The following is a 19,989-nucleotide window of genomic DNA, read 5'->3' as shown; positions in this document are numbered from 1 at the left end:
TTGATTCCGCAGAATTAAAAACATGTGAAACTCTTCTTACCTGGCCGAGCGCGAAAAATTAGTTAAACGAAAATATCCACTTTTACAGTATGCTAAAAAAGACAGGGTGAATTCAGATGAATTTAATACTAAGAAAGTCTTTGGTTCTCATGCCACACACCTGCAAGTACAATAGTGAAAGTGGTGGTCAGGGGTCCACCGTTGCAGCGGTAGACACCAATGTCCTCTGATGTAAAGTTGTGAATGATGAGCTTGGTTTCATGGCTAGTAAGTCTCTGGGTGTAGATGCGGTCATCTCGGTCTGACAAAAAAAAAAGAAATAATGCACTGGCTTTAACTACATTTTGTACACAGATAATTTCTCATGTCCAAAAAAAGAATGGTAATATCAAACTCATGTCAACAAAATGTTCTCATAATCACTGCACTTTTGTGCATCAAATGCAACTTAATCATCAAGTTAGATGAGGCAAAAAGTGGAGAACAGCTATTCTTGTGTATGATTCTCTACGTATTGTATGTGTATCTTTATGCAAAATAAAAAGAATGCTCACAAATATGTCTAAACAGCAGTAGAAGATCAATGAGTGAAATTAATCCTTCATTTATAAAAGTGAACTATAAACACATCTTGATAAAACAAAGAAAAATTACAGTAAGACAGACTAATAAAATAAAGACATTGTAGTGCAGCACATAAGAAAAGCTAAAAATAAAGAATCCAAATCTGGAGACTCACAAGCTGGATTGGAGGAAATGATTCTGCCGGATGGATTTCTCCAGAAAGGGTAGCGAGGGGCGTTAGGTCCGCTGGTTCGGCAGAGGAACTCGATGTCCTCACCAACCATTGGACTCTTCTCGATACTTGGGATGATGACGATGGAAGACCGGATCCCAACTAATAAAAACCACACAATCAAACATCACAATCACTGTACTTGGCAAAATAAACAAAGATATTGACATAATATGCAAATGAATGAACCCAATTACACAATTACAATAAATAAGTCAACATCAGGGCCGGCGGAGTGTTTTCAAAAGTGTGGGGGGACAACTTCTGCGTTTCATGAGCTAACAAGCAAAAAAAAAAAAAAGTCTTCAGCGGAAAACCATAACCTTACTGCACTCGCACTTCAAGATTTCTATCTATTTCTATTAAGTGCCACACTTACGTACTTCCGGGTTAAAAAAAAAGTGTGGGGGCCCAAAGTGATGACACCTTATGTATTCCTTTGTATGGTGCACAAAAATTGTGGGGGCCCGAGCCCCCACGGCCCCCACGGTTCCGCCAGCCATGAATATAAATCACAAATGAGCACTGTCTTTAAAGCACCATATGCCATAAACTTCTCCAACTTCCTCGTATTTTATTCTCTTTATTGAAGCGTAGATTTTCAATAAAAAAGGAAAAACTCATAGAAGTGTCATAATAAGGACATTTCTTCATTTTTTCCTGTTTTCACCGATATGCAAAATTTATCGATTCTGGATGATATTGAATCAGATCTTTTTCTTAGTTTGCCACCTTGGTCAGGTTTGCACTAAATGGAGACAGCAAATAATATGTCATACAAGTGTATAATCAGATAAGCACCCAAACTCTTAATTAAAAAGTTTCGCTGAACTTAATTCATGTATTCCCCTGTACCATGGAATAAAGATCTTAACTGACAACTCATTTTGGATTGAAAGCATCAGTGGTCTGTTTCTGATGCTTGTACCACCTGTATCGTACATTTTCTTGAGGCAATGTAAAGATATTACTAAGGATAAGAAACAAGTCTTACGTCCGATCTGGCAGAATGACCCCTGGTAGCCGGTGGGACACAGACATACCCCGTCCTCACAGGTTCCCCCATTAGCACAGTTCAAAGGACATGGCCGCTCTGTGGGAAAAGGCAAAGTTCACTTATTGGAAACTTTGTCTATCATGATGTAAAGTGTGACAACTATTATCATACTAATCCTAAAAACACTGGTTATGGTTACTGTCAAGATCATGATAGACAGAAAGTAATGGTAGTGGTGATAATGATATAAACATCTTTCAAAACTAACCAAAAATATGTACTGCTGGACAAATGAAAATCTAAACAAAATAAATTACAAATGATACATATTTACGATAGACACACAAAACAAGCGTAAAACAACTCGGGCCTATGGTAATGAGGGCACAATCAATCAATTATTTTTTATCATGGCAACCACCACTGAATAACTAGGACAATGATATGTAAGTTGCAACACAATAAAAGCTTCCATACTTTCTCACACATTCTAAAAGTGAAGTAATATCTATACGAACAATTGATATCTTACCAGTGAAGCTCTGACCTTTCTCAAATTTGTGAAAACTGGTATCAGACTAGCATCATCCAGAAGACAAGCCCTTGCAGTTTTAAAAACTGAAAATACCTACCATTAACATTCATCTAAAACAGGTATCAAGGAAAAATATGTCATGTGTAGGATGTATACAACAACATTCAGTGCTAGTACCTTCTATGGTGATGAAGACTGTACTGTTGAGTGGACCAGTGGCACATGTGTACAACCCTGTGTCGCCCTCAGCCAAGGGGCGGATGTAGAGTCTGGTTGCCGTGGTGTTCACATCAAAAGTAAAGACTCTGTCTTCACCTGGAGGAAGAGGGGAAAAGGCATGACATGGATAGATGACACTAAAGCAATATAACCATTGATATTACTTTGCAAAATAGTTTATATGACTCACTTGATGTTTTATGATTTTTGTGACATGCAAAATGTGAAATGCACAATAAGATGCATGCATCACAAAGTTCATGCTTAAGTGACATAAAAATGTATTACTTCAAAACATATAACTTCCAAAAATACTGTATGTGACTCACTTGATGTTTTATCAATATGATTTTTGTGACATGCAAGTACAACACAAGAAGATGCATGTATTACAGTTTATGATTAAGTGACATAAACTTATTACTTCAAAATATATCAGTTCCCCCCCAAAAAAAAACAAAAAACAAAAACAAAAACCAACCCCCCCCCCCAAATCTCTTAATGAGGTGAAATCAAATTGTTTGCAATTTTGCTTTTGTCATCACCCAAGTCAACAATTTCATTTCAATCTTTGGAAAGGATAAAATTGTCCATGGATACTGAACTTTGAAAATGACAATTCTTCAAATTCTTTGCCATTCTTGCCACCACAACCACTGAACCATATCAATGATAAAACATTCTGATCTTATTGCTTTTTTGAAAGTGTCACGCTTAATAATCCATGACAAACAAAAAAATATGCATTTCTAATGCATTTATTTTTCTCGCTATCACGATAATCATGTCAAATTGATGACACAATAATAGCAAAAGAGGCAAAGAGTAGGCTTTTCTTATGTTATCACCCATGTGAGCAATTTCATTTCAATCTTTGGGGAGGATGATGAAAGTGTACAGAGTAGATGTATGCGGTCCCAAGATACCAAGAACTGGGCACTGTTTCATGAAAGTTGTCAGTCTGTAACAATTTCAGTAAAATCCTTGATTTTGATTGGCTGAGAAGCTTTGGTCACTGACTGTTACTATGGTAATTGTCAGGGCTGACAACTTTGATGAAACGGTGCCCTGTTATCATCCCAAGACTCACTGGTCTGGCGGTTGCCCACGATGCGGCCGCTAGGCTCCCTCCACTTGGGATTCTGTGGGGCAAAGGTCCCCTGGGTGAGACAGAGGAAGGCGATGTTCTCTCCTGTGTAGAAAACTTGACCCTCCTCCGGCAGGATTGAGATGGACATGGGCTGGATGACTGTAAACAACAGAGGGCGACAAATAGACACACTTGAAGATAATTATACTTTTATTGCAAAAGGCCTTAATTCCATTCTTGTTAAGTTGAGATATTTGTGATTACAGCTGCTAAAAAAGAAAGAAAATAAGAAAATATGGGGAATTTTTACTCATAACTTCTAGAACACTCCTTATTATGTTACAAGTGAGGTATTACTGGAAAGGTTTTAATTTGCTCTATCTGAAAATGGGAAGACTTTAAAATGTTTAAAAATGGCGCTTAGCCCATTTTGCAATGAAACTCTTCATTTATTTTCAAATGCAATCATTTAACCCATTGTGTGCTTTGAGTGCTGATTGGAACAGAAAACCCCATAGCAATCTTCATACTGTGAATAGTCCTTGGCAATCAAAGGGTTCAACATGGACTCACCAGACATAAGGATTTCAAAAGTCTCAGGTTTATGGCAGCCCAATTAACGATAGAGTGAAAATAAGAATTGACGTAAAACAGGATGCCTATGAACAACAAAGGGCAATTTACTGGTAAAATCTGCTGAAATTAAGTAGCACATACAGGTTTGATATCAACAGTTAAGTACAAAGATACATGTATGAATATTGTAATAAATAAGAGCTACATGTATGAGTGCACCACAATAAATGCAGCATGGTTTGGAATAATTGATTTAGGTAGAGCACAGATAACCTTTAGACAGTACAACGTCACTGGGGTGATAAATCCTCTATCTACGACATGTCCAATGTTCAGGAGAGCAAAAAAAACCCAAAACCCCCCCCCCCCAAAAAAAAAAAAAAAAAACATGAAAATGGGAGAGTCTTTCCTTTGACATGCTGTGGTGGCTTCATCTTTGGGGAAAGACAGCTAGGATTTGGACAAGACATCACTTCACTGATTATCTGACCATTAATCCAAAAAAGTCATTTTCGCCAAAATTTCAGATACGAGGTCATGTCGCCCAGTGATGATTAAACAGTATAGTTATAGTCACCATGCTGAGCCAACCACTGAAAATCAAGCAATGCCAAGCATCAGAAAAACATTAACCCATTTAGGAGGAGCTGATTTTGCTATAACATGCATTTCCCATAAACACCTGCCCAAGTATACTCAGGACTCGTCCTCAACGGGTTAAAGAGGTCTTAAAACATTCTTTGGTATGGTCGTAACTCACTCTGTAGCTCACACGCCGACCCATTGAAGCCTGTTGGACATCGACATTCTCCTCCCACACACTCTCCTCCATTCTCACATTCTGGAACACATGAGGGCGCTGTTTGAAATAGACGGACAAACAATTGAGTGAATCACATATGAATAGACGCTACTCAAGAATGAATGGTTTTTATATGATTTTTAATCTATTGAATCAGGTAGCTTATTTTGTTGATATGTTGGGGTGTTTTATATTGATACAACTTTCTACTACAGTAGTTTTCTTTTTCTTCCAAACCTCAAAGCACAGAAAATGTCTCTCTGTCTCTCTCATGGACAGGAGATTTATGCACATTCAACATCTCAATTTTCTATATCAAGCATGTAGGCAGGAGTTCTAACAACAGTTGGACTCCTTATTAGGCATATAGGGAGGAGCTCTTTAAATTGGACTCCTTACATGGAGTGTAGGGAGGAGCTCCCTAGACTGGACTCCTTATTTGGAGTGTAGGGAGGAGCTTAATAAACTGGACCCCTTATTTGGAGTGTAGGGAGGAGCTTCACCACTAGCTGTACTCACCAATCCTGTCACAGGCCTCGCCCAAGAAACCTTCCGGACACACACAGATTCCCTCGATGCACTGTCCTCCGTTAACACAGCGAGGGATGCAGGAATAGGCAGCTGGAAGATAGGCAGACAACAAAACATACATTCAAGGTAAACAGAATATTTCATCTTATACAAACAATACGTGTACACTATACACAGATGTACACTATACACAGTGTACACAGAAATAATAGGCCTACTAATGACAAATAAAAATAATATTTTGAAGGGCAAAATTATAAGCTTTTTAATCTTAAGCATATATTTTTATCTTAAAATCCACATATTTCATCTCAAAGACACATAAACCTTATACATTATTTTTGTATTTCATGCTTGTTGATGGCTGTATTTATTCACAGAATTCTTCCAAGTAGCAAAGAATCATGGGCCTACATCGTACTTGGGGAATTCTCTTTAAAGATGCCCTATCTTGTGGTAGTTCTTGTACAGTGTATATATTTCTTAAAGAGAGAGATACATACTGGTATTATGGATAGTAACTGAGATTGATTGCTGTAGTGGACCGGCGTTGCAGGCGTATGTCCCGCTGTCGGCAAAGGACACGTTGGTTATCTGGAGCTCCGTGGTGAAACCCGATTTACGTGTTGTAAAGATGTGGTTGGATTCTCCTGGAAGATACAAGGGTACGTTTTGTAGCATAAAATGTATCATTTCTGACATGAGTGTCTGCAAAGGGTGAAGATTATGGGCTAAACCTTGTAAACACAGCACAGCAAGAATTACTGGCTTTGAACTTCAATACTCTTGGATGCATCGACAGTGAATATCAGATGTGCAGTCATTGTATGTCAGATCATGTACATATGCATGGATTTTTATAAAGGGCAGCATCTTTAGAGCAATATTTGATTTACCTGTCTTGATAAATGGGACGATTTGTTACACAATTTTTCCTAAACTTTTATCAACTTGGCATATATATTACCAACTGAGAATGGGGGAATGTCTTCCACATAAAATGAAAGTGGTGTAAATTTGGACTTACAACAGAACATCCATAATTATTAGTCTCAACTCTGCAGTCTCATTGTCGACCACAGTTAAGACACTATATGGTTGCTATGAACGCTCCAGAAACACAAGAGAGAGTCCCTTGTGAAAGGAAAACTATTGAAATAGTTTCAGAGAATGGTGTCTTAGCTGATCTTCCACCATAATTAAAGGGATCGTATAGTTTTGGTTGAGACGTAATTTCAGGTTTCTAATACTTTTAGGTGAGATAATGAGAAAGTTCTTATGAAATATGAAAGAACATGTAATTCCATGAGGAATTCAACGTATATTTGATGAAAATTGGTTTTAAAATGGCTGAGATATCCAAAACAGAGCGATTCAATAAAGTGTGGGACCCACATTTTATTACGATCGCTTTGTTTTACTTTGTTTTTGGATGTTTCAGTCATTCCAAACCCGATTTTCATCAAATAAACTTTGAATTCCTCTCAAAATGGTATGCTCTGTACTATTTCATAAGTGTTTTCTTGGTATCTCACAAAAAGTTAAAAGCCCAATTCTCATCTCCACCAATACTGTACTATCCCTTTAACCCCCTCAATGCTAGAATCTGTCCCTAGCATACAGGCACGGCATTATGGAGGTTAATCAACATCAAGCCTTACCGAAGACGGCAGAGTTGATATACTGGAAATCTCCCTTCCTCCAGCGAGGGTTCATGGGGGCGTCGGGACCACTGGTGATGCAGCGGAAGGTCACATTGCCCCCCTCTGTGTACTCATTGTCCGGATCCAGCTCAATGCGCAGGTTGGCATCAATGCTCACTGTAGCAGGAAATAATAGGTATAGTCTCCATAATTGTAAATAGTTGCTGATCACAAAAAACAAAATATCTGCTATTCCACATTAAACATACTCCTATTTTAAAAAAGAAACACTCACAAATTAACACTTCAGTCCTGACATTCCATGGCATGTAATACATAATAAGGTTATCATACATGGATTTACCCTCAATATTCATGAATGATTACTTCTTCATTGAAGTATAACAGCACCACATAGAAAAGTACAAGCACCTGTAATAAGAATACATTACTGGTTAACAATTAATCAGAGCAGGAAAACATTTTTTTTTTTTTTAATGGAATGGGTGCCTAACTTCCTGTTTTTTAGAAACTGTCAAGTATTTCGTTTTGTACTTACGACCAAAGATAGAATATACTGTAGGTCTACTCTATAATTACACCCTGGTATAATTTGCAACAAATGGCCATACATCAAAGGAAGAGTGGTTAGAAAAAGAGGTGGAAATGGTGCAGGTTCACATGAAAACATGATTACAAGTACTGTCTACGCTATATATTTAGCAAGTCTAAATTTTTGCGAATCAAGACTTCCCACCGATTTCGCGAGTGGTTAAATTTGCGATCATGGCGTCCTGTACTGAACGGAAAAATGTATATGCATACGTCACATTCATATCTGGATCAGTGTCAATATTTTTGTGTGTCTTTAATTTCACGAATAGCAGCTGACTCGCGAAATTCGTGAAAATAAAAACCTGGCAAATATTCAGTATATACAGTATAGGGCCTATATATTGTACAGTTTGTACTTTCCAGGTGTGGATAGGGTTTTAAGAGCTAGGCAATTATGCAATTTTGAAGGAACTTTTTGTTGTCTGTTGCACAAAGTATGATATGCTTGCTATCCACCATTCTGACTCACATGTAAACTGGCACAGGTCTCCCGTAAAGTCAACTTGACAGAAACATCGTCCACCCATACAGGTGCCACCATTATAGCAGGGACGCTGGCTGTGACATCCTGGAACTATAGAGGGAGACAGACATGGTCAAACAAAATTAGCCAGTTGACGCGCCACAACTTATGCCAGAGTTCTGTTGCATGGACACATTGAAAGACTTTGCTCAACATAAGGCAACCACCTTACACCAAGAACACTTTTAACCAAATATTTGATGTTTGCAAAGTCTGGATGAATTTCCCATCCACCACAAATTATATGAGTCAGTTTTGGGGTTTTTTTATCAGAGGGGGTGGGTTCCAGGGTAGTGCTCGCGGATAGGTCAAAGGTACCCCCTCCACCCCAAGAATCTCTGGGCAGAAGCCCTCTGAAAGTGACAGAAAACCAATTCCCCCCCTTTTTTGGTAGAGCCAAAAATGTGTGTGTGTGTGTGTGTGTGTTAGGAGGGGGGGGGGAGGTGGTGGGCTGTAACCCCACTGTTCCGCAGCCCCTGAATCAATCACTATAGATTAATAAAAAATGACACATTAAAAGTATAATTTGTTATTTTTCTTTATTTCAAGAATCAAATTCCACTTCGAAAGGACAATTTATCCTGCAACATTAACTTTCTTCCCCCAATCCCTGTCAAACACACATTTTTTTTTTGAACAGCAAAGAGGAAATTTCTGGAACACAGTCTATGAAAAATTTCGAACAGATTTAATTGCTTTGTTTGTTCTCTCCCTCTCTCTCTCTCTCTCTCTCTTTCTTTGTTTCCATTTCTCCATATCTCCCTTGACAAGGAGCCAAGATGCATGAAATTGAATGCCAGTGGCAATTTGCGAAAATTTAATGTCACGAAAAAGGCTGTTGGCTCCAATTTGCAAAAATTTCATGCTGCAAATATATTACTGGGTCCCGTTGCATAAAACTTTTTTAGCAACCATAAAAAATTCAGGTTGGGATTTGCCCAACCTGAATTTTTTAGGGTTGCTAATCTAAGAATGTAAAATCCGTTGCATCTGGTTGGGAGCTTCCAACCGGAATTTTGTGATTTCAACCGGAAAAAAATCTGGTTGGAGTTTTATGCAACAGGCCCCTGGTTTTACACTACTTCTTCATTCTCCTCCTAAATTGAATCCTTCTCTCCCTTTCTCACCAATGACTTGTAGACCCACACTCTTCAATAATTAATTCAACACGACAAAGACAGCCAAAACATTGCTAAGGTACTAGGCGTTGACTTTTGGTTGAGCATGACATGCATGGAAGAACAAAGAGACATACGTAAATATTTGATTTATGTGATATATAAGAATACACACATAGTGACACACAAACATAAACAGACAGACACATAGACCAGCAAGTACTCACAAACAAGGTGAATATAATAGGAGAAAGACAACATATTGACCATGCAGGCATGATAAAAAAATAATGGCTAGGATACTGTATACGCTGAATATTTTGCGAGCTTTTTATTTTCGCCAATTTCGTGAGTCAGCTGCTTTTCGCGATATTAAAAGCACACAAAAATATTGACTCTAATCCTGATATGAATGTGACGTACGTGTACACATTTCTCCGTTCAGTACAAGACTCCACGAGTGCGAATTTAACCACTCGCAAAATCGTTGGGAAGTCTCGATTCGCAAAAATCTAGACTCGCGAAATATATGGCGTATACAGTAATTCATTCTTCTCTGTGATCCAATAAGCGTTGATCGTATTGTTAACTTCTTACCAACTTCTGTCAACACAACACACACGAATAAAAAATATGTTGAAGCACTGCTCCATTTGTAGGTCTGGAACCAAGGAGATTTCTTTCTTGAATTTTATATCATCCTGAAACGGATCTAGATACGTACTCCTTTGAGGTTTTTGATCAGTGTAGTGTAATCTTTGTTGGTTGTCCTCTAAGAATCATACAGTGTACTTATCTAAGAAAGAATCCTATAAGGCGGTCAGGAAAACAGGCCAAATTTCAGAGAAGAATGCCAAATGGTTAGTGGGCAGGGTGGAAATTATTGTGCTATATTTTTATGTTTAGTGTGAACTAAATACAATGAAAATGAACTAAAAGATACAGGATGAAGAAACAAACTCTAGAAACAAAAGGAAGAGATAATGTAGAAGTCTGAAGATACATGGACATGCACACTATTGTACACTAAATCTTGATGTGAATACATTGTGTACGTGGCTCTGTTTCACATATTAAGTAACTCACTGTGATGTTGTGAAAATTTTTTGAACTTTTTAGTCTAACAATTTCAATTTTAAGGAATAAGATACTTCAGACTTATGTATACATATACTTATACATCTTAAATAATTTGCACTGTAAAGTGAGCAGAGCAATGAGAAATATACAGCTAGAAGTTCTAGATTTGTAACACATATCATTAGAAGCCCAGTACTTCCAACCATTAAGGCAAGAAAAATTAGTCTTTATTCTAATTGTTGAATGTAACAATTTTGTTACTCAAAGCAAGAAAAAATATGTCCTTTTCTTCAAATTGTTGATTGTGAAAATGTTTTACACTCTGTATTTTTTTTTCAGCAATCATGGAAATTACTCACTATCAAGCTATACATATATGCACTACATGTTGGCTCAAATCTAATATAATGAAATTGAATATTTGACATAAAATTCTGTTCTGATGGAAAAAAAAAATTGTGCGACTCTTCAATCTGCTCGATGTGCAAATGCACATGAAAATGTCTGTAATACCTAATATTGGTTTTTTACTGGAAGGAAAGATTTGGTTGATAGGCATAAGTGTGAAATAACTATTGGTGAATGGTAGTAGTGATTTGTGCATGGCATGAACTACATGGTGAAAAGCATGAAGAGTTTGTTTGCAAAAACCGATAAGTCCATATTTGTCAAATGGAGATATTTGCAATTAAAGGTCAAGAAAAATAAAGAGAATAATAAGAAAATTTTTGCTTCTTTTGACCATAACTTCAAAAATATACCCTTATATGTAGTGACCAATATATCATTTAAAAGGTATTATTTTGTACTTTATGACAGAGACCGTACTTAAAAATCTTCAAAAATGGACTTATCGGTTTTTGCAAACAAACTCTTCACATGTTGCTGGCTTGCAGGGGAAATTGGAACAAATCATGATCTATAGGGAGGCTATGCAGCTATAGGTGACATCTATTCCCACTTGGACGAATACAGCAAAGGGAGGCAATTATACCTTGCTGACTGCAATCTCGACCCATATGAGTTTCTGGACACTCGCACTGACCCCCACGGCAGACACCTCCATTCAAGCATGGGGGTGTGCAACGCGAGGCTGTTAGAGGGACAGAACATGCCCAGTAGAAAGAGAAGAGAAGAAAGCATACATATACAGCAAACAGACAAATAGAAGAAACAGACAAAAATATCAGAAAAAGCAAACATGGGTTAGGAGAGTTTTCTTCGAAATGTAGAACCATTAGACACTGAAAGTTAATCAACTCAACAAACACAAATCAAATCATTATTTACCTAGGAATCTAAGCAAGTCACTGCCCATTCAAATTGTATTTAGTCCTAGACTTAGGAATCTTATAAAAGTACAATCACATTTTCGTTCACAATTCAACAACTTTAAGCAACTCTAACTCCTGGAAAAAAATGTATCAATTTGTGAGATATCTAAACTCTTTGTGTCTCTCATGAGGGAAACATAATTTGTCATTTACTAATTTCATCTTAGTAAGGAAATTTTGGCTTCAGGTCAATGGAATAAATATAATGACATGAAGCAATGCCTATGAATGGGATCGATTATGCTGTTTCAAAAAACATTAAGATATAATGAATTTCTTATTTTGCAGACAATTTTGATCAAACCTTTACCAGTGTTTGTTAATTTTACTCTTATTGCAGCAAATCAAACATGAAGGAGTGTTCTTCATGTGAATTTGGTGCAGCTTTTGCCCATGGAGTGCATCTTGTGAAAGGATAGTTTAACATTCCTTCTTGGGTTCTATTGGCGTGATGCTTCAGATTAGATTCCCCAATGCTGAGATATTTGAATGGGCAGATGTTAATGAAAAACCAAGCACATACATGTTATGATTAATGAACCAGAGGATTATGCAAGAACATCCTACATCATCTTCAGAGAAATTGCAACACAAAACAAAAGAGGACTTACACATCCAAAACAAATTGTGAAAAGAAAGCCCCACTTTGAAGACAAAGAAGCCTAGTATCATTAAGGAAAATCTAAAAGCTTACAAAAAAAGCTAGTAGACACAACACAATAAAATTTGGAATGTTACTGATACATGAAAAGCACCATTTGAAATCAGCAAATGGAATTATGTCATCAGCAACAGATTAAAACAAAATGGTATCAAATTTGTAATACAAAGCATTTAGTAAAACAAGTTATTTCAAGTAAGAAACAGAGTTGTATATCTTACTGTAAATGAAGCTAGCTATATTTGAATTTGAATTTGAAATTGAATATATTATTACCTTCAGAATCTTGGCCTTTAGAAGAGTAACACACACAGAGACAAATACTGGTTGTTTGAATGTGCGTGACTTAACGAAGTGTCATCATGTCAAAAGATACCAGTAATGGGATCAGAATGTCCTTTGACATCCCAATTCCCAGGAGGATGGTGTGTAATGAAAGTTTGCCTTAACTACAAGCAAACAAGATACAATCTTTTTACATTTTTGCTACTCCCTTCCCCCTTATGCATTCCATTACCAGCAATAGATTTGTTCCTACAGCGTATGAATAAAGTTGAGTCACTCATAAGGCACTTTGTAAATCCTGTAGTGTCTGTATAAGCTTCACATACTCAAAGCATCACAAAAAAAAGAAAGAAGGACATTTCCACAAAATTGATGCTAAAACAGATGTTCCAAACAAGACATGCTCCTGTGTATGTTACACCAACATTGAGTGACAAGGACAGTATATCACATACGATCTACGACCTTTTGCTGCTAACTATCTTATCATGTGATATTATGAATTCTTTGTGCTAATTGAGCTGAACCTGAATTAAATAACTTTTGTGCACTACATATCAAATGAAAGCAATGACAAAGTCCTGTTTACATCCTTACAGATCCAAAACCTCTAACCTTGTCCAAAATAGGCACAGAAAATGGAAAAAAAGGGAATAAAAAACATGAAACAAATAAAACAAAAGATGAAAATATAGCAAGGAAAAAGAAATAAGTTATAAGAATGATGAAAAAGTAACAAATCACATTATAAAGATAAGAGAGACGGAAAAAAAAAAAGTGAAAGAAGGCAAGAGGGCGAGGGTTCAAATCTCACCCAGGGAGACGTTATAGACAGCGGCCACAGGTCCAGCGTTACAGATGTAGATTCCTGCCTGATTTGGAGTGATGCTGTCCAGGTGGAGACGGGTGGAGTTCTGCATCTCAAACTCCACATGGACACTGTCGGATCCCCCTAGGAGCGGATCAATAGGGTCAAGAGAATCATACACACTTGAATGCATTCCCACAACTTACTGTAAAATGAGGAATGTTCAAGGGCATTTTAATTTCGCGAGAGCCAAGATTCGCGAAATTAAAATGCACACAAAAGTTCTTGTCTCCACTATATGCACTGAATGTTAGAGGCAGCTCGCGAAAATTTCATGCCACGAAAATATCGTGTTTTACAGTATATAAACTTCTATAACCTTTATAAAATACTTCTGTAAGTCCCATTAATACCAGCTTCTTGCAAATTCACATGATCCATATCATGTCAAATTACATTGCAAATTATGTTTTCATATCATGTACAAAATGATATGGTTTCTATTACCAGGTTTTGAATTCTGATTACCACCAGTAACACAACACAGGGGCGGATCCAGGAATTCCATAAAGGGGAGGTGCCTTTGCAAAATTAAAGGGGGAGGCACACATACGCACCCCCATTTTTTTTCTTTTTTTTTTCTTTTGTTCTAACCAAAAATAAAGTGGGGCTTGCGCCAGGTGCCCCCCCGGATCTGCCACTGCAACACTCATGATGATAAGGTATCTTTTCACTACCAGCTAAGAAGCAGAGTCATAAAAAATTACATGGCATATTTTGGCAATTATATTAATACTACAGAGAGGTCTAATCAATGGAACATCTGTACCTTGTTATAAGTTTACACTGTGGTACTCTGGACAAGGAACTAGATTTCTAACTGGAAGTTTTAAGTCCAAATCCAGCTTTGTGTCTACATCATCAAACAAGACGTTTTACCCTTTTTAACCAAATGTATGAAAACTTAAGAGCAAATATGGGGGTAATGACAATAATAGAGTACTTTGGAGAAGTAGTGTAAGCACTGATGAGGCTACCCTGGGTAAATGACACAGCATCATTATCATAAGTTTCAATTGTTATAACCATTCTATCCCTTTTCCTCTTACCCACATACATATTCTACTGATCTGCTACCCAGACAAGACTATGCAGGGACTAAGTAATGTTTAAGACTACACTGGGACTGAGTAATGACTAAGACTAGGCTGGGACTAGGTAATGACTAAGACCCGTGCTGGGACGAAGTAATGACTAAGACTAGGCTTGGACTAAGCAATGACTAAGACCCATGCTGGGACTAAGTAATGACTAAGACCCATGACCAAGACCAAAGCAATGACTGCACTCACCTCGCCCAGCTGGAGCAATCTCTTGTCCAAGAGGCCCAGTCCACATGGGCCGTTCCAGCAGGATGGGGCCTTGAACCTCGCAGCGGATGTTGAAGCCTTCTCCAGGTGATGGTCTCACATCCGAGCTGGGAGTGAAGACTACTTCAAAGTCATCTTCATCTGTGAGACATGATGTGAGAGAGAAATCAGGTCAGCAGTTCTCTTATCAAGATAAAGAAGTATTTCTATTTGTTTGTTCCAGGAAGCCTACTGCAAGATCAGAGACTCTTACGCAAAGAAATTGATTATTCTATTTGTTTCGAGAGGTCTCTTGCAAAATTAGAGACTCTTATCAGCATAAAGAAATATTTCTATTTGTTTGTTTCAAGAATCTTCTTGCAGGATCAGAGAGGTTTGGTTGCTCTGAAATCACCATCATCTTCATTACCATAACATGAGGGACTGCCTTCATCCCATTCCTCAGCATCACTGATCACTATGGCAACCGTGCGCTTGATCACAATACCAACTACTAACCCATACTGTGTTTTATTTGCTGATTGGCACATCCAATCGAGTAATTCTTTACCAACTGGCACAGATGACCAGAAACTATAGGCCCTGCTGCCAATGAAAATAGGTTACCTATTGCAATTCCCTTAACCTGTTAAGGACGGGCCAAATTTCCTAACGCATTTCCTTATTTCCTGACACGCATTTCCCATAGACGCCTGCCCTAGTGAGTACTTTGGACTAGTCTTATATGGGTTAAGCCATATTGTGTTGGCATAACCTTCCAGTTGGGCTGATGTACATTGTTATGCGTGAGTGGGCTGGTTAACTTACAATCAATTTAAGTTGGGAGGAATTAACTAAATGCTGTTGAAAAAATCACGGCAAGTTATGGCTACAAAGTAAATGCATAGGCACATAAATGGTTTATCACCATGGCAACCATCCTGTCATCCTCCTGCATCACCTCATATCCCACAATCCCTCCCCTCCCCTGTGTGAGATTCTTACATGAGTATTGGCAGTGGGATCCGGTGTACTCTGGGGAGCACTGACACACCCCTTCAACACAGTCTCCTCCGTTCTGACAGGTAGGAAGGCATCGGGGAACTATGGTGGAAGTAAAAAGCACATTAAAAAAACACAAGTGAAGTCACGATGTGATAAGAAAGTAACACAAACCAATCATGCAGTCTTCTCTCTTGTAGAAGTGTAAAAGATTTAATTTTTTCAGGCACATTGCAAGCTACAATAGTCACGCACACATCTTTCAATTATTTGACCATGAACCAACATACACTGCACAGACCTTTGGAAACGTATAGGGGCCTACCTGTCATTTGATATTGATATTGATTTCACCTCGATCATTCACTGAATATGAATGGAATAAATAGTTGCACTAGTACTTGTCTAACAAAAGACAAATAAGGACAAACACTGAACACCAAACACCAAACACCAAACACTCACTGTAGATGTTCAGAATGATAGTCTCCCTCTTTGGTTCAGCAGCACAGGTGTAGATTCCGGTGTCGTCCTCCGTGATATCTTGGATGACCAGTCTGGACTTGGTCAGCGAGACCCGCTGGACAAGCAGACCGGCTATGTTCACATCTACACCAGATACAATGGGGTAACACAATGACACCGATTAGTACACAAGAATAACATCGAGAGAGAGAGAGAACACCATACACCGCTTTTGATGCTCACTTCAAGCTAATTTGTAATGGACACACAATGAGTTGGCTCAATAATTGATAGCCAAAACTTCCAAAAAAAAAGGTGAATTTCAATCACAAAACTGAGTTATGATCACACTAAACAAAATTGTACTCTTTAGCTATGAGCCATAATATCAATCTTAGCATGATCCGATGTGTACTTTTTGAGTTATTCAAGATCAAAAGGGTGCAAATATTTGAGTTTGCATGGAAGATGGTAAGTGAGATAAATGGCAAGTTAATTCACTGACCACAATATGTAAAGTACTGGCAATCATTCAATATCAAGTTTCGATTGATATTCCAGAAACTGCAAAAGTAAATCTTGAATAACAAGCATGGGTCACCACCAATTATTGTTTAATTTTATACCACCTCATAATCCCAGAAATGTCCATAAATGTAAAAATAAAGATTGCAAGCAGAATGTTAATAAAGTATAAAAGTTGTACTCATCATAACTTAAGTCATCAAAACTGTCATGATTACCATTACAAGACAGTGTAAGGTAAATATGACTGGTTAAACATCAATGTTACATTACAGTTACATAAGACAAAAATATGTTTTGTAAGTGTTCTCCAGTTTCACATAAAGTACAGGTAATTAGTTGACATGGAATTCTGTTAATAACACCAACAAAATAATACTGAAAAAAAAACCCCACACAAATCCTTCACTAGTTTGAGACTTTTATGATGAACATTTATACACTCATGGGACCTAAATATTTCTTTGTTGACACTTAGGAAAGGATAAACACCTGGAAATTTATCTGTTAAGTACAGATTAGGATTGGCTTCAATTTGTAAATGGTTAACTATCAACTAATGTTCTGTAACCCGATTCAATTAATGGTGTTTGATTTGATGTTGATTAAATATTGAAACAAATACATATCTTTTTAGCTCAAACCTGATCTCAAATTTACCTTGCATCTCACGAAATCAATCAAAAAAATTGTTGAGGTTGGATAGGCCCTACTGATTGATTATTGACAGATTAACTAATAAATTGAGCATGATTTCTATCTGGATTTTTATAGCATACCCCATAAAATATCTCAAGTTATGCAAAATTGTATCCTAATTGAGTTTCACATCAATATGTACATGACACTGTGAAACACGTGTCTCTGCTACTTTGTCCAAAAAAAAAAATCCTTCCAATTAGATTCTCAATAGACTTCTAAGATTCAATACAACAAATAACTGTGGACCTTAGGATCAACTCACTGCATTGACAACATTTGCATGCTCATGCATAATTGTACATACTGTACATGCAATATCAGAAACCTTTTGATTATTTTCTGGAGATTAATTCAGAATCGGTTTTTGAATGTTCACTCACACAGTGACTTCATAATACCACAAAAGAATTAAACAACACAAGTTTATGGAGCTATTTGGAATCGTCCAAAATATAAGTATTCTTAATATTAAGCATACATGCAAATCATGTATTAAGAAGCTCAAAGCAACAAAAAGTGCAGTGTAAGTAGATACATGTACACATATACCCTATCAATGCAGACAATTATCACTCTGGTAAAACAACAACAACAACAAACACACAAAGACCATTTTGTGGATTCTGAACTTGACGTGGAGAAATCAGCCTACAACTTGCTATGAATCAAGTGAGTCCGTTAATCAAAGTAAAATTAATATAGACACACTATTTGTACACACAACCTTTGAAATAGGAAGACACAGCCTTATGTAGAGAAATACTGGTTGGAATTTTATCTCAAAGGTATCTCTCAACCGCTTTTCTAAAAATTATCCATGTTGAAGTGCACAAGAATAATTGGATCATTCTAAGGGCTGTATTCATGTAAGGGGACTTAAGAATGTGACAAACAAATTGTCTTCAAGAATAAACATGTATGAGATCCATTGACTGATAAAATGTCAATGACAATCACAACTTCTTGGAAACCTTACCGGTTTTAATATGAAATTCCAGCTTGGGTAGAGTTTATTTCCATAGTTAAAATATATCAAACAAGCAATTTTGCAGCACAAGTATGGTGTGAAACACAGAACCAGCGAGATCCTATTCCACATTGCAATGTGATTTCAAACAAGTACCCTTTGGCAAAGCAAACCTCTTACACAAGTCCTTAAATATATTATAGAAATTAATTTAGAAAATCAAGAGGAAATGCACACATTAATTTGGATGGATTTAAAGAACTTTGCACAAGTATATGTACCTCAGAGGTACATATACATGTACATCTACTTGTGTGACATGTAGAATTTCACAGAATATGCCAAAAGAAATGAAGTAAAAGTACATACACTCCTGGAGGGGCAAAACAGCATGCTCTTTATAGTGTGCAAGAAAGTTATTTCTATCCATACATGTATATGTACAAATAATATGTGCCATAATTATATCAATTTAATACCACATTGTCAAAATTAACACACAAACACGTAAAACACATATAATATAAACCCTGTATGGATATGAACTTAACAAGGATGTCTGTAACAGTCAGTAGTCAACAGCATTAATAGCTTCGCATCACATGCCACAATGTTAACAGAAATAAAAACTGAACAATTAGCTGGGATTAAGAAACAAAACGTAACAAATATATACAAACAAACAAATACGGAATGGACGAACACCTTCTCAACCTGGAATATTGCAAAGCGCATTTTCAATGCAAGCTTGTGCACCAGTATGAAATATACGTTGGAAAGAAAAGCATGTACCAGCTACACAGGTTAAATAATTTCACTTGACTCTGTTGCAAAGAACAATTGTTCTTGTTACCTGAGAATGAGAATTCTTCCACAAAGGGGTCTTCTACAGGGTGGTATGATGAGGGAGAAATAAGATGGAGCAGAGAGATGGTGAAAACATCATGAAAAAGGCATGGGTGGGACTAAGGAAATCTGGACTACAAAATGGCAGGAGAACATGAAAGGTTTGAACATGTAATGAGCTTCACTGTCTACATGTCATCTCTGAATATGCATGAAGCAGTTTGATGAATAATTTCTAATATTCCAATGTTAGTCTTATATCTGCATTTTACATTTGCAATGGTAAATCTATCTAAATGATTTGCAGCTGCACAAACAGTGACTTAGCAATTTGATTGAAGGATAAATTCATTAAAAAGAATTAAATGACATACAGACTCTTTCAGGGCCTTGATTGTATGAAATACAGGCTCAAATTTGCTTTACAATCACACACAGTGCTCATAAGCATCTTAATGTTACTAATTGTAAAACTTGCATCTGTGTGATTGCATAGCAATATCCCCAAATGTGTAGGACC

General features: G+C 37.1%; 1 protein-coding gene across 1 annotated transcript in view; it reads right to left on the bottom strand.

Annotated features, from left to right (window-relative positions):
• Window positions 1-15,011, bottom strand: part of LOC139743688 (uncharacterized) — a 57,540-nt gene extending 42,529 nt beyond the window's left edge. The window contains exons 1-13 of the mRNA XM_071654146.1: window positions 14,966-15,011; window positions 13,620-13,757; window positions 11,520-11,618; window positions 8,274-8,378; window positions 7,208-7,366; window positions 6,050-6,196; window positions 5,535-5,636; window positions 4,974-5,072; window positions 3,638-3,796; window positions 2,506-2,643; window positions 1,791-1,889; window positions 740-898; window positions 161-301 (exon numbers count right to left, since the gene is read on the bottom strand). Coding sequence (XP_071510247.1) covers window positions 161-301; window positions 740-898; window positions 1,791-1,889; window positions 2,506-2,643; window positions 3,638-3,796; window positions 4,974-5,072; window positions 5,535-5,636; window positions 6,050-6,196; window positions 7,208-7,366; window positions 8,274-8,378; window positions 11,520-11,618; window positions 13,620-13,757; window positions 14,966-15,011 — 1,591 coding nt within the window. The remainder of the gene's footprint in view (window positions 1-160; window positions 302-739; window positions 899-1,790; window positions 1,890-2,505; window positions 2,644-3,637; window positions 3,797-4,973; window positions 5,073-5,534; window positions 5,637-6,049; window positions 6,197-7,207; window positions 7,367-8,273; window positions 8,379-11,519; window positions 11,619-13,619; window positions 13,758-14,965) is intronic.
• Between the last annotated feature and the right edge of the window lie 4,978 nt (window positions 15,012-19,989).

This window comes from Diadema antillarum, unplaced genomic scaffold (genome assembly GCF_040938485.1).
Source record: "Diadema antillarum isolate AM-2024a unplaced genomic scaffold, OU_Dant_1.0 seq00001103_RagTag, whole genome shotgun sequence".
Classification (NCBI taxonomy): domain Eukaryota; kingdom Metazoa; phylum Echinodermata; class Echinoidea; order Diadematoida; family Diadematidae; genus Diadema; species Diadema antillarum.
This window is presented reverse-complemented; position numbering and strand designations above follow the sequence as displayed.